This window comes from Orbicella franksi, chromosome 8 (genome assembly GCF_964199315.1).
Source record: "Orbicella franksi chromosome 8, jaOrbFran1.1, whole genome shotgun sequence".
NCBI lineage: Eukaryota > Metazoa > Cnidaria > Anthozoa > Scleractinia > Merulinidae > Orbicella > Orbicella franksi.
In genome coordinates, this window is record NC_138152.1 from 26,682,244 (window position 1) to 26,697,243 (window position 15,000).

General features: G+C 41.3%; 3 protein-coding genes and 1 pseudogene across 4 annotated transcripts in view; 2 read left to right on the forward strand and 2 right to left on the reverse strand.

The window, feature by feature from the left end:
* Positions 1 to 2,417, reverse strand: part of LOC145494573 (uncharacterized) — a 19,062-nt gene extending 16,645 nt beyond the window's left edge. For both annotated transcript variants that reach the window (XR_014050269.1, XM_081474072.1), the window contains exon 1: positions 2,265 to 2,417. Coding sequence is in view for 1 of the 2 variants with exons in the window: in XM_081474072.1 (XP_081330198.1) it covers positions 2,265 to 2,414 (150 nt within the window). In the remaining variant the exon portion in view is untranslated. The remainder of the gene's footprint in view (positions 1 to 2,264) is intronic.
* Positions 2,418 to 2,629: 212 nt separating this feature from the next.
* Positions 2,630 to 10,330, forward strand: LOC145494570 (uncharacterized). Its single transcript, XM_081474069.1, has 4 exons — positions 2,630 to 2,793; positions 4,516 to 4,578; positions 4,954 to 5,232; positions 6,081 to 10,330. Exons 1-4 carry the CDS (start codon positions 2,644 to 2,646, stop codon positions 6,351 to 6,353), a joined length of 765 nt encoding a protein of 254 aa, XP_081330195.1. The 5' UTR covers positions 2,630 to 2,643; the 3' UTR covers positions 6,354 to 10,330.
* Positions 10,331 to 10,449: 119 nt separating this feature from the next.
* Positions 10,450 to 15,000, reverse strand: part of LOC145495051 (uncharacterized) — a 10,222-nt gene continuing 5,671 nt past the window's right edge. Inside the window, exons 2-4 of the mRNA XM_081474627.1 lie at positions 13,234 to 13,296; positions 12,631 to 12,936; positions 10,450 to 11,992 (exon numbers count right to left, since the gene is read on the reverse strand). Coding sequence (XP_081330753.1) covers positions 11,879 to 11,992; positions 12,631 to 12,936; positions 13,234 to 13,296 — 483 coding nt within the window. The 3' untranslated portion in view covers positions 10,450 to 11,878. The remainder of the gene's footprint in view (positions 11,993 to 12,630; positions 12,937 to 13,233; positions 13,297 to 15,000) is intronic.
* Positions 13,512 to 15,000, forward strand: part of LOC145495266 (uncharacterized) — a 2,889-nt pseudogene continuing 1,400 nt past the window's right edge.

Below are 15,000 nucleotides of genomic sequence, written 5' to 3' on the forward strand. Positions count from 1 at the left end.
ATGGAAGATTCGTACCTCGGTATGCTCCATGACGATCCGTTCGCACAGTACAACTATTACGGTTCCCAAGTCTACGTTAACGTTCCAGCTGCATCTCCAGGACCAAGCTCTGCTCAATTTGTACATCCGTATGTCCACCCGAGTCAGCCGAGTACAAGTACAAGTGCAAGTTTCACGACTACATGTAATCAAATTGAAAGCAGCCAAGCTGAGGATTCAAGAGCAGACGGGAGCAGAAAAAGGGGCAAAGGTTCAAAGAAACAAGCGGCAAAGTACCGCTCGTTTGAGCCAGAGGAAGAGCGGTGATTGTGATTGACACTTGTGGCTAACAAATATTTTGCTGTGATTCAGTGCGCCCACGCTTGACAAATTAAAAATTTGGCAGAGACAAATTTTGTCGAGATTTTTGGAAGGGCCAAACAAATTTTGTCAGTCCAGTGCGTCCGGACCCTTAGAAGAACACATACGTGTAAACATTCTCGAAATTCCGGTGGCGATAGTATCAAACATCTATCAAACAACTCAGTAATTGTCAAAACGAAGTACAAGCCTTGGCCTTGCGTGGTCATGAAGCTGAACTTCATAACTATAGCTTGGAATTTTGGCTTCTTAGAATACTCAAGTAGTCATTTCCGAGGAATTAAAGCCAAAATACGACCAAGGAAAAATTATAAAATAAACTTGTTCAAATTTCCAGTGCTACACACTAGGTGTTTTACAGAGTGATGAAGCGTTGTAGGCTTGTGGGTCTACTCAGGTGACAGCGTCTTCTGTAATAGTTGCTTCATGGTTAGATTTTAGTTTAAAACTTTAGACGAGTGGCGTTAATGGCTGATAAAATGTGATTTAATTATAACACCGAAATATCAATGTGTAACAAAGGAGGATATGTAGCGTATGGTGCACTGATCATAATTTTACTGAGAATTGCAAAGAAATGTAAGCCAAGTCGTGTTTTGATGATTGAGTGGTGATATTCATAACATCGTAGTTAGCAACAAAGTTTAGTCGAAAGTATGAAAAAAAAAAAAGAATCAAGTTGTAAGCCATTATAATTATAAGATGGCTTAAATAAAAACATCGGTATTCACGTACGCCAATTCTCTATCCACACCATTCCCCCATCCATGCCATTCCTTAGTTTTTGATCGGGATCATTTGCGGTCCAAAATGGGGATCATTTGCGGTCCAAAATGGGGATCATTTGCGGTCCGGGATCATTTGCGGTCCGGGATCATTTGCGGTCCAATTTGGGGATCATTTGCGGTCCGGGATCATTTGCGGTCCTGGGATCATTTGCGGACCCGTACAGTACGAAGTCAAATCATTCGTGCAAACAGCAAATAGCTTAACTTAATGTTGAACTGTTAAGTCATAAAAGGAATGGTCCAGTGTAATTAGAAATGATTGAACGAAATTAAAAGTGATTTAGCGTGGCACGAAACGAAACAGCCTTCTTTGCGCGCCCAACCGCAAAAAATACAACAGTGAAGTGGACAAGTCAAGATTGAAATGGATCAGTCAATGTGGGGTCTGAAAATAATATAAAATAATATTTTGAAGAACACGAGCCACGACGGCTAATTTTTCGTATTTTCTTCTTGAATTGATCGCTGGCGTTACATTCACTAATCCTAGTGAATAGTTGTAGACAACTGAGAATTTCAAAGGTAAAATATAAATCTATTTTTCTCCAGCCGTCGTTCTTCTAGCCGCCGTCGTCATTTTTTAAGCTCCCTGTTGCTGCTGTTACACCGCAGTCAAGCGCTATGCGACGTGCTCTGCGTTTCCTCGTTGACATAAATCCACGTTGCATGAAAGGTTTATGTACACAAGTAATCCTAGACACATTCAGACTGACCTTTCAAGCGAGAACACGAGGTGCAATTTGTAATGAAAATATTTAGCTTTTCTTTTCCTCTTCTCTCTAGTCTGCGTGCACACAAGCGAGAAACACGTCGGGTTTAATTTTCGTGTTAACAGCGTACAAAAATAAGGGCCAGAAATAGCTATCTTCTCCTCTGGCTAACGCAAAGATAAACAATACAGAGTGCGTGATGGATCACTCTTTCCATCGCTGTTGAACGTGGACTGCTTGGAATAGTACATGTTACAATATAAACACTCAGTGATAACCTGCCACTGTTATGGGAAGGATTCTACTAAAACTAATCGAGACTTAATTATTAGCGTCCTAGCTTAGTCTGTTTTAAGGTAACATTAAGACAACTTCTGAATGAGGGACAAGAGCCCGAAGTACTTACGAGAGCAGCTATCCAGAGAGGCGCAAACAAGTAACTGGTGTATATGAAGCGGACTTCATACCTATCCACAATGCCAAGCACAAAAAAGATGGCCCCCATCACAACCTGAACCATCGAGATGACTTTCAAGAATCGTCTGTTATGCCCCATTTTACCGTTCGGCGAAGTGATTGAAAGAAATATAGAGTTGAATTTTGAAATTCAGCTTAGACCACAGAACGCCCGTACAAGCGGCGTGTCTGGTTAGTATTTACATGTTTACAAATTTGCATATGAAATTTCCCCAGTAAGTCACGCATGCGGAAAATTATCTGTTAGAACTACCGCACACCACGTTTGATTGCAATAACTCTTACAACTTTGAACAGCTTGACGTAAAATGGCGTACAACAGTCGGGATTTGAAAGTCGTTTCCATAGTTCAGCTCGTAATGACCGCCATCTTCTTGATCCTTGGTTTAGTAGATCGATTTCAAGTAAGATATTTATATACCAGCTTTCTGATGTCGCCATGTTGGACGGCTGCCATTGTAAGTAGACTTTGGTCGTACGATTCCATGCTTTTCCTCCCACGTTTAATCTAACGCTCTAGACTGCTCGTAGCTACTAAAACCCTGCGAATTACAGCCGTTTCATGCAGCTAGCTTCCGATCGGGGAGAACAGTTCATTTTCTTAGCTATATAGTTCGCTTGACGAAGTTCCATCTATCAGCGACTCGAATTGGCCTTCTTCGCCTGGAACAACAGTTTTCAAGTCTTCAGATTCGGGTCGTTTGTTTCCTTGTTTGTTTGTTTGACGTTTAGACTTTAATCATTCTGGAATCACTATGAACTTTCACTCTATGAGGAAGAGCATGAACCATTTTCAGAATTGACTTCCGTCTACCACCAGCTGCTCACTCATTCTGTAATATTCACCGTCTTTAGTCAATCAGTTTATTTGTTTTCTTCATGCATAGCTTGAATTTAGTTTTACCGAGAGTCTGAAATGAATAACTGTCAATAACAGTTTGCTAGGAGAGAAAATTTCCTCATGTGAGTGAGTGCTTAGATAATGGCTGAGAATTAATTGCTCACAATTGTAACTGTGAGCATAGAAATAAGGCGTTTTTATCCGAGATGCCCAAGAACGAGGTCTGCAGTTGAGAAATTTTACTATTAAGTGAGATTCTAGCCCTCCAATCCAGACCCTCGCTCAGAAGCATAGCTATTTCTCAGTCTTCGTCGATCTGTTTGCGTGGCTGCACTCGTCTGGTAGTTCGATAGCCATAAGCTTAAATTTGATCTTTTGACAGTCGACTTGCGAGGTTTGAAACCACATTAACTGTGAGAAATAACAGAATTCTTTATAACTGTTGACACCACAGTGATCGTGCCCCGCTGAAATTCGCGGAATATCGATATCGCCTAATACTGATCTGCATTCGCCTGGGATGCGGCCTGTCTACAATGGTGGAGAGAGGGTTGACAGGGTTTTTTTGGGCTGAACAGACATGACACGACTTTGCCAATATGAGTGACTTCTTTATTCAGTATTGCCACACTTTTTATTGCGATAATCCTATTTTAGTTAAATGAAATAATGATTTCACTAACAATTATGTTTATGTTAGTAGCGGTGAACAATGAAACGTTACAGAAAACAGTGTTAAACGGTAAAATACTAAGTTATTTTTGTTGCAAGATTCAACAACACTCGCTCTGATGCAGCCGAAGAGTGTTGAATTTATAGCAAAACCTTTGGGCATGTGCTTTGTGTACTGTGCAGTCGAGGGACTAGTGTCCAGATTCCTCTTAACCCGCCCAAAGTCCCTCAACCGTCAGCCAGTTTTTGTCGCTATTATTGCGGCAGAATGCTTGATTCGTTTGCTGCACTATCATGCTCAAAAGAATGCTGGTACAAGGTGTAACATTTTATCTCCCGCTGAATGCAGTGGTTGTGTGAGAAACAGGCTCTATTGTTCATCGAATCCTTCCCCAAAGCCTTTCTCTTACCGACCCCTCCCTTCAACCTCAACTCAAATAAGCCCTTAAGATAACGAAAAAAAAATTAAATAAATAAAACTAAGTAAAAAGACATGAACCCCGCTTGCACCCATGCCGCACGGATCATCAAACGCGTTACGACAACAGATACTCAGACTGTCTTGCGAAGTGCAAACATCTTGTGCACCTGCATCAGTTTTTAGTTGAGTGTTTTCTTTGGAAATCATCCTGACAGTGTCTGATAGTTCTCTTTTCTTTCAACCAAGGTGTTACCAGTTGGCATCGTAGGCCTGGTTTTGTCCGGCATGTCAAGACGCCCCCCGAATTTGGTAAGACAGTTGTATACAGCATTCACTGATGAAAGTTTTTCCATAAGACTATAGCAATGGTCTTTTATCTCCCATGAGCAAAAACATAAACCAAAAACTAGGAACCCATGATTAATGTTTGTCGAAGCGAGCTCTAGATCAGCACAACCCTGGGGGCTCCTCTCCTCGGGACCACAACATCAAAGCGCACATCTTGCAACACATGGCACCGTCACCGAAACGGCACCGCACTGCATGGCACTGCACTGCACTGCACCGCACCGCACCGCACTGCATTGCAACGCAACGCACTGCACAGCATGGCACGGTACGACATGGCACGGCCATGTACTCATTCACTCTGACTCGCTTCTCTTCTTTCTTGCTCTATTTCAGATCTATGCCCTCAAGTCAGTCAGCGTGGCTTGTGCTGCAATGTCAGCAGCAACGATGTACCACTATCAATGGGGTATTGGCGCATTGTTACATCAGAAGGCGGATTACTTTCTTTACATCGTAGAAAAGGACACAGAATTCAAGTTTACCGCTCAGGAAAATACTATGTTGGCCATATCCTCCTTAGCTATTCTATTTTCTATCATTGAGATGATCCTCGCCTTTGCAAGCGCCAAGAGCTGCGGTGACATAGGCTATGAGCCTCCTCAAGATAATCAGGTACGCATAGTTACCGATGGAACGAAAGACTACTTTTAATTCAATTACATTCTGAAGTTTTTCTAGAATTCAAGAAATCGAAGATGGCGAATCAAAGATGGCGGCTGTTCGGATATTGTAATGCCATAGTGCTTATATTTCTGAAAAGTGCTCCTGGAATTATTGATTTCCTACGTGTTCAATGTTTCTTTTGTCCTGTTTGTTTTATTTTATTTTTCAAAGAAAATGTTCAAATGTTGTTCATCATGGACAATACCTAGCTAGTTCTCAGGCACGCTACTTAATTGAAAAAAATAAAATTTTCAAATAAACATAATACGCCTAAAATTCCCAACTAGCGGGAAGCAGACCAGTTGGCTATTTGCAAGCATGACCGAGGAGTTGAACTAGGGTCTCCCGAGAAACAACTCCAGCTTACTGGTCAGAGCGTGGCCTGAACCCGCGACCTCCGGATTTCAAGTCCTGCGCTAAACCCATGCTGCCTAGCCTCCCAAAGCTGCGTTGCTTAGAATAATTGAAAGCTATTTGGCCTTGTGAATATTCTTGTCCTCTCAGTTTAATTCCAAACAAATAAAACACAACAGTTATGCCGCTTTCTTTCATTTTATTGTTTTAAATTAAAGTAATTAACTGTAAATACATGATTCGCTTGTTAGTTTGGTAGTGTGCGAGAAATGAAACGAAATCACATCATTTGAAAGAAGAAACTTGAAGCTGCATCGAACGTGATTTGAAGTTGACTTGTACCTCACACTCGAATCCGGGCTTGAGGTTGCTACGATTAATAGGGTCACATGCGCGACTTAATGTCAAGCTGTCAAAACATCATTTTTATTTCATGTTTACAGGGAGTGTACGCATTTCACCGATTAGAAACCGGACAAATCCAACTGCAACCACTACAACCGACCTATTTTGCAGCCCAGCCGATGGTTGCAGGTCAGGCGGTGTTTGCTGGTCAGCAGATGGTTGCAGCTCAGCCGATGGTTGCACGTCAGCCGCTTATTGCAGGTCAGCCGGTCCTTGCACGTCAGCAGATGGTTGAAGGGCAGCCGATGGTTGCAAGTCAGCAGATGGTTTCAGCTCAGCCGATGGTCGCTGTTCCAGTGTCTAACCAATAAAAGCCCAATGAGTAATTATCTTCCTTGTTTTTCCTTCTTGGTCTCCAAGAAGGAATAAATGTTTGGACGGTTTTTGAGAAAGTGTAATTTGTATTCGATGGTTGTCCATATTTAACCGTATTCAGTATAGTTAGATTAGGCTTTCATGTCCTCAGTCGGGTGTCTGGAAAACCCGAATAGCGAATAGCGAATAGTCGCGAATAGCGAACAGCGAATAGTCCCGAATAGCGAATAGCGAATAGCGATCGCGAATAGTACGAATAGTGCGAATAATGGTGAACAGTCTCGAATAGTGGCTAATTGTGGCGAATAGTGGCAAATAGTGGCAAATAGTGGCAAATAGTGGCAAATAGTGGCAAATAGTAGCAAATAGGGTACCCAGTATCTCGCAGTCAACCTCGTAGCAACTTTGGATGGGATTTTCCCGCTAAAAAGCACAGACGCTTATAAGGACAAAAAGGTGTTTCTAAACGTAATTTTTTCTGTTTTAACCGCTGCAAAAGCGTAAATACGTCTTTATTAGGTTATCCTTGTGTTTTCTGTTTTCTTAATGTCAGCCATGAACAGTCTTCTAGCCTGAGTCTGGAGAGGAAAAGGTAATAAATTCACTGAAATTCTGTTGCTTATTTGGATAATTATTTAACGCTGGATATTAGATCTAAAGCGGTGACTATTGACGACTATTCGTCACTATTCGCCACTTTTAGCGACTGTTCGCCACTATTCGCACGATTCGAGACTATTCGCACTATTCGGGACTATTCACTGTTCGCTATTCCCGACTATTTGCTATTCGCTATTCGGGTTTTCCAGACACCCGTCCTCAGTCGTAGGTCCACTGGGATTGACAGAGATAGCCTTTCCCTGCTCGTACTGTTCGCCTGCTCACTTTACATCTACATTACTTAAGCTTTAGTAATGAAACTTGTGATGAGTATGATATTCAGGATTTTTACATTGAGTGGTGCTTATATAACATACGGCGATGGTATCACAACCCGAGTGAATAATTTGTTTTCCTTGGTCGTCGCCAAGTTGGTGAAGCAGTCGCAATTACTTTGTAGTCCTGTCGAGACGTCGGGTAAGTAGAGGGGGTCGGGGAGGAGGGTAAGCCCGGCAAAGTCGACGCGTCGCCACAAATGGTCCTGACATTAAATGCGAATGAAAGATAATCTTACAAGTTGTATGCTAGCCATTTTGAATTTTAATACGCGTTCATCTAGTGCGAGGTCTGGAGTCGAGAATGTTCGGAAACTGCTCGGAACCCTTAGAGAACGGTATTATTTTCCAGGCATGATCGGATGTCCCGAGAATACCTGAATACACCATTTCCGAGTTGTCTTTTGCCACTGTATCAAAACGAGTCTAAGTGCGAAAGTACAGGTTCATTTTCATTCTGAATCAAAGTCGTTTCCAGTAAGAATGGTTTCGCACCTAGCTTGGTTTTGAAACAGAGGCACAAGGAAACTGGGAATGGCCTATTCAAAGGACGTCCCAGTATTCGTAATTCAAGTCTAGTCCTCACATCACATGACTGCATGTTTCAAATTCAAGATGGCCGCTGTAAAGTTGAAAGGTCACGTTGTATCTTACTTTTCATGCTTTTGTCTTCCAATTTGAAGCGAGGACCGCGTGTGCGTCGCCCGACCTCTGTGACGCCGATTTTGTGGTTTGGCGTGCTTCGATTATTGTCATTACTGAAGATTTCTAAGAATTTAATAAACCGTGACAATCATTTAATAAACCGTAATAATCATTAGTGCATTGTGAATTGCTTTTTATGTGTGGCTCATCCGTACATAACTCAATACCTATTGATCAGTCAGTGTGCATATCATCTCCAGAGAACAAAAGCACGCCAGTTTCGAGTACACTTGGTAATTTGAATTAAAAAGTGCTTATTTGGCAGTGCTGGTTAAAAGGTTTTCTTTTATTATTTCTTTTTATCGGTGGGAAAAAAACCTTCTACTTTCGCTAAGTCTGTTGATTGAGAGTGACGCGAAGTGTTTTCCTGATTGTAAGATTACTGCTCTACCCAAACAACTCTCTCCCATGTCTATATCATTGAACAGGTGGCATTCACGCCAGCGAAATCTTTTGAGGGAAATCAATCCCAGGTGTGAGCGCGCGCTAGTTTCTAATTGGTGAACGTACGGATTGAAAGTAATTGACAGTTGATGCAATCGGATTGCATGGAAATTGGCTGGCGTTATTTGAAAAGCCCGGGTTTTATGGTAGGCGTTCCCCTTCTTCCTTGATCGCGTTTTACACCCCCCCCCCGGACCCCCCTCCCCCTTCCTCCTTACTCCTTCGCCGTTTACGCCTGGAAAGTAGGCTAACGTAGCTGGCCAGGAGTATTTCGCAGAACGCCGACGTGAACTCACTTTTTGCACACGGTTTAGACTCGCTTAGTCCGTCGCATATGACGCGGGAAAAATCCGGGAGGAAAAAAAAAGTGGCCGCACGAAGTAGTCCATTTCTCGTGTTTGCTTGCGGTTAAAATGTTGTCTTTGACTTACACTAGTTAATAGAACAATTACATTTGACGAAAATAAGACAGTTCATGACAGGTAATTTTTTAATCAACTTACATGAAGTAAATACATTTTGACAATTATTGTATCTTCTCTTCTTTTCCTAATGTAGAAGTTGGATGTTTTCGTCCACTCATAGAAAGGAACATTAAAGGGTACTTTTTTAAGTCGGAAGAGAAATGAAACCGTTGTCAGGTTACTGACCCGTTTTGTGATACGAATCCGGAAGATAGATGAGTGAGGGAAAGAGGGAGAGGGGTAGTCCTGGAGTTTTCAGAGGGGGTTTCCTACTAGGCCCTGTAAATCCTGATTGAAACACCCCATTTTCCTTGCCACTTTCAGATCTGGCCTTTCGCGTATCAGTATATAGTAAATCGCGAGCATTGAATGATATCAGTCAATCTGGACTGTAGACTATATATGACTGTAGTGTCGTAATGCATACCAGTTGAAGTGGCCTCATGGTTAGCTATGGATAGTACGCGCTGCACTCCGGATCAAGAGAAGTCTGGGTTCGAGCTCTGGCCAGGGTGATGAAACTGAGTTGAGTTGAGTTAGAGGCTTCATTTATACCCGGTAAAAATTTTTTCAGCGTAATTTAAAAGTATAATATCTAAGTCTGCCTAACTAAACTGACTAATAATTATTATTTTTGGAGTTCTTAATATAACATATCAAAACGTACTTTATTTCCTCACAGATAAAATTACAGCTTTTTATGTTTACAGTATATCTTATCGGTTTATAAATGTTATAGTTAGAGTATGGGGGTCAAGTAAACCATTCGCTTTTCTAGTTATATTAACCAACTTAGCCCCCATATTTACAAAATTAGATAACTTTCTGTACAGGTGAGGGATCAGAAAGTAGCGGAGAAAATAATAAAAATAATAAACATAACAAACGTACAAACGAGCAATCTAAATTACAATTACAGTGCGATAAGATAAAAAAAAAATAAATAAGGTAAAGCGGACAAGTTTTACGAGAGAGCGAATTTAAACAGAGCAAATAATAATAGCTACAAGAAATCGGTTAGTTTAGGGATCGTTTTGCTATGCTTTGGCAAGACACTTTACTCTCACTAAACCTCTCTCCACGCAGGTGTTTAATTGGTTACTGTCGAATTTAATGCTGGGGGGTAACCCTGCGATGGACTAGCATCTCATCCAGGGGGGAATAGAAATACTCCCGGGCTCTTCATGCTATGGAACTACTATACGCGCTGACCTGACGGGCCACTTGGCTCAAGTGCCCCGAGGTTTGTCCTTTGTCCATCCAGGGCTGTTTATTAATTATATACGAATTCTTTATACCAGCATGCAACAGTCCAGTGACCACAAGAAATAAAACAAGAAATAAAACGCAACAGCAAGGAAGAAAAAGCACTTTTGCATCGACAAATCGTTTGAATATATAGTTTCGACAATATGCTCGATACTTTTGCGTATAACTGGCGTGATTTATTTTGTTTACAGAAGTGGCAAACAAGCTAATAAAATCTGATTTCTGTTGTATTGGTAAATGAAATAAACATTATATGAACCAATGCATTAATTTTTTATACGAACGTTGAGACCGAGATTAGCCTAAATGTTATGAAAATTCTGGGGTCAATTAATTAACCTTTTAGGTTGTCCGTACTTTTTCATTCAGGGCTATTCGACTAAAGTTAAAAACAAAAACTAATATATAGATTTAGGCCAGCCTAAAAGCGTAGCTCCTGGGCCGGGTTGTTCACAGCCAAATTAAGCTAACCCAGGAAAAGGTAGAAATTTGATTTCAATTGAGTTTTGTAGCTTTGCGTTGAGGTTTTCTGTATATTGTTTGGCCTTCTGTTTTGAGTTTTAATAATCACTATGCACACAAAACAAAGCAGGAAAAAAACTATGTATAGAAGAAAAAAAGTTATAATTCGGTTAATTTTTAATCCTGGGTTAGCGGTAACCGGCTTCCGAAATATCCTGCCCTGTTTTAAACAAGTTAAACTGAGATGAGCCCGCGATCTAATCAAAAACCGGCACCTGGTCAGTGGTCAACTTCATAAAAACACGCGACCACGATGAGCTGTAAACTTGAACCCGCGATATGGTCACGTGATAATGGTCACCGGATACCTTGTTTTGACAGGTGTCAATTGATAACATGGATGTCCAGTATCAAAGAAGTACACGATAAACCAAGGCTACATGTCTCTGTCAACCTATTATTTATAGTCTGGCCGCCATGTTGCGCGACTCAGTCGTCGTCGTCGTCGTCGTCGTCGTCGTCGTCGTCTTCGTCATCGTCGTCGTCATCGTCGCCGTCGTGCGTACGGGCCCACGAGCAATATCGCTAGCTATGATAACCATGAGAAAATCAACTCATGGGTTTCGTTCTCTTTCCTATATGAGTATGGGGCTCCGCTTGGCGGCCTTTGGGGCCGCCGGAGCTCCGCTACCAAAAATTTAGACGTTTGGACCAGGTTGTTCGAAACGTATTCAGAAACATTGATTTCGTTTTTTTTTTTTTCATGGATCTCGCGTGCGACTCAGCCCATGAACTTGCAAAAATGAATCCACCAATATTTTTTCTTCAAAACCGGCCTCAAGCTAGTTAGCAATAAGTGACCATGAGGAGGGAAGAGGGGAGAGAGTTGAAAGTAACATATCAAACGCGAAACGTAATATATCAAACGCGTATTTTTGACGAACTTCGAGCTATTTGAAAATGTGGTCAAACACTGTCTTGAGTGCTTGATACATCTTCTCAATCGAGACTAAAATAGAAAAGAAAATGGAGAACTAAAATCGTCAAAATCTATGCTAATTGAGATCAGATATCCAAACACCGTCACCATCATGAATCTCTTTGTTTAGACTTCATGAATTAATAATGCTTTGAGAGCTAAAGAGGATTTTCACGACATGTAACATTAATATTGCTTAAAATATTAAATATAAATATTATAAAGGTGCTGTTTACAGCTACTGAGAAGAAGCAAGAAGAAAGCTACTGATGGGCATTGCAGCTGGATACTGGAACAGCAACCATCGGCTGAGCTGCTCTATTGGTCGGTTGCGGTGGGGTTTGTCCTGCTGCAAACTGACTTGGTACATTGCCCCCCTGAAAATTAAAGAAACACAAAAACAGCGTTTTGACAACTTGGTATCGAGTCATGCATGCAAATCACTGTGAGCATTTATCCGAGGGAAAAGTACGGCCGTGAAATATAACAGGTAGAAGACAAGAGCAGTAGGGATCTAAATTAACGGCAAGCCTACAGGAGGGAAGGTGACCTCGTGGTTGGTGCGCTCGTCTTCGTATCAAGCAGTCCGGGTTCGAGCCCTGGCCAGGGAGATTGTGCTGTGTTCTTGGGCAAGACACTTTACTCTCACAGTGCCTCTCTCCACCCACGTGTATAAACGGGTACCGGAGAACTTAATTAATGCTGAGGGTAACCCTGCGAAGGACCAGCATCCCATCCAGGGGGGAGTAGAAATACTCCTAGTCGATCGCTTCATGTTACAGAAACTGGGATAAGCTCCAATGCTGCTGATAGGCTGCTTGGCTCCTATGTAGACTTCACCTACAGCAGAGTGAATACTGTTAACCTATAATAAACTGTGTCAAGAGCGAGATACTTTCATACTCGCTCAATGCCCCTCTCCCCGTTTTTAAGCCTAACGGTTGAATGTTTCGCCCGTTTCAAGGCTAACGGTTTACCCCTTTTGGACCCTTGTTATTGGTATCACTACACATACCTGACTGACTTGATTGTGCTGTGGAAATTGGTAGGGTGGATCACTGCTCCAGGCACCACAAACGGCGAGGGCAATCTCAATGGTGGAAAATATCACAACCAAGGAGCTTATTACTACCGCAGTATTTTCTTGGTCGGTCCATTTAAGAGGTGCGTCCTTAGGGACAAAGTGAGGTCGGTCCCAATCCACACTCTCCGATTGGTAAAGGTTCTCAATCAGTACATCCCACAAACTGAGCTGATAGTGATACAGTGTTACTCCTGATACCAAGGCGCACGTCATGCTCACAGAGCTCGAGGCGTTTATCTGAAAGTAATAGAAAAGAAAGCGAATTCAGAGTGAAATTACAAGACAATGATCGAAAATATGAGAGACAAAGGATTAAGTATTCAACGTTTGTTTTTTTTTAATTAAAAGAAAGTAACTTACTTCACTGCAATGGGCAATGACGAAGGAATTCGTTTTTGTTTGGTCTTGCTGTATTTTTTCTACTTGGTTTACTCTCACACGATCAACATAAGGACCGTTCATTCTATATCGGGGGGGGGGGGGGTGGGGAGCCTGCCTGCCTGCCTTCACCAGAACGTTACATTCCTGCCTTACCAGTGTTGAAGAGGGGCTTGATGTGTGGACCAGAATCACTCCTAAGATACCAGCTAGTAACACCTTGCACAAAAAAAAACAAAAAAACACAAAAAACAGAAATTACAATCGAAATGGTGAAAATAGAATACTTGTTTCAAGTCCTATTTATGTGAAAAATGTCAGTAAATATCAAAGTTGTGGCGTCACAGTGATGACGTCATGTTTTTTTGTCACTTTTGAAAATTTTAACATGCATATTTTTTACAATGTGTTCGAAAGAGCACATCAAGGGAAGTTGAAACCTGAAAAAATTTTGTCCATATCACAAAAATTAAATGAAATATGACATTTTTAAATATGAAAAATAGCTCTACAAAATATGGGGTCCCCCCTTGAGAAAAATCCCCAAATTGGAGCCGTAATTTTGTTCCAGCAAATGCTGCTATGTTGCACATGTAGTGTACCAGATGACTGAAGCAAAAATAAAGAAGAAAATCGGAATAAAAAATTATCCCTCTAGTGTTATTGTGTTAAAATTAGTTTTGTTACGTCATAACCTGTGACGCCACCCGGGGGGGACAACAAAAAAATATTTAACCATATCTCAAAAAATAATCATTATAGCAAAAAACGGTTTCCGGCATTTTAGTCCTCAAGTCAAGGCTATTCTAATTATATTATCTTTTTTATCAGATTTTACGAAACATTATAGCACGTCTTAGTGACGTCATCAATTATGACGTCATAATCTGACATTTTGTCACAACTTCCAAATAGCTGTTATTACAGTTGAGCCCACGGTACAGCGGTATTAGTTACAGAGCGCGCGAAAGCGAGGCTTTCGGGTCAACATTTCACGGGAATACAAGCGCCTTATGAGAAAAATTCAAGAAAAATAATAATAATTATGAGTTCCTCTCCGGATTTTGAATTTTTCTCACAAGAAGAGACGCTACAATTACTCAGCGGAAACTGTCCTCGTCATTTAACAAAGTCTCGGCTGAGAACGTGGCTTTCATACCGTGTAGGAACAGCAAAAGATGGCAGTGCTTCGAGTGATGCCAACAAACGTGAACTAATGCACAGGTGAGTGAGCAGTGGGATGTACGATCGTTCTTCCTGCCCAATTTTCGTGCAGGAATAACAGTTTTTTCTCTTTCAAACGTATATAACGTTATCTTTTTTGTAGAGTTGTGAGTTACATAAAAAATGGATGGGAAAACAATTTCACTGAAAGTTGGAAACACTTAGCATCTGATGCGAAAAATAATGTTGATGTTTCCTCGATGAGCACGAGTTCTCCGAACATTGTACACGAGTTCCCACAGCCTGCAAACTGGTGTTCCATCCAGAGTGCTGAATTTCCACCGTTCACAATTGAGAACATGATCAATTACTTTATTAAGAGAAAATCAGGAGATAATGAAGGCAATAAAGACTATAAGAATTTAAATAGTAAGGCATTTGGACTATTCAGACATGGTCATGTACAAAATATCGAAGTTGCTACTGGTGAAAATGGAGACGTGATCCATATAAAAGGTGAATGTCCGCCAGAGATGAAAAAGAATTTGAAGTACAAGCTCAATGTTACCATGATCAATTCCGGAGAGCAAGCTGGTGAGATCACGTATGCCTCTGCAGTCCATGCCCAGCAGGGAAAGGACCATTCGCCTCTTGTAAACACCTAGCTGCTTTATGCTTTGCCCTTGAAGAGTTTGTAAGATTGAAGCAGAGCAGAGATTTTGCTACCTGTACTGACAGGCTTCAAACTTGGAACCAGCC

Coding starts and splice junctions, on each gene's coding strand:
- LOC145494570 (XM_081474069.1), top strand. CDS start 2,644: ATGGCGTACAACAGTCGGGATTTGAAAGTCGTTTCCATAGTTCAGCTC. Junction 2,794..4,515: donor CATGTTGGACGGCTGCCATT/GTAAGTAGACTT, acceptor CTTTCAACCAAG/GTGTTACCAGTTGGCATCGT. Junction 4,579..4,953: donor CAAGACGCCCCCCGAATTTG/GTAAGACAGTTG, acceptor GCTCTATTTCAG/ATCTATGCCCTCAAGTCAGT.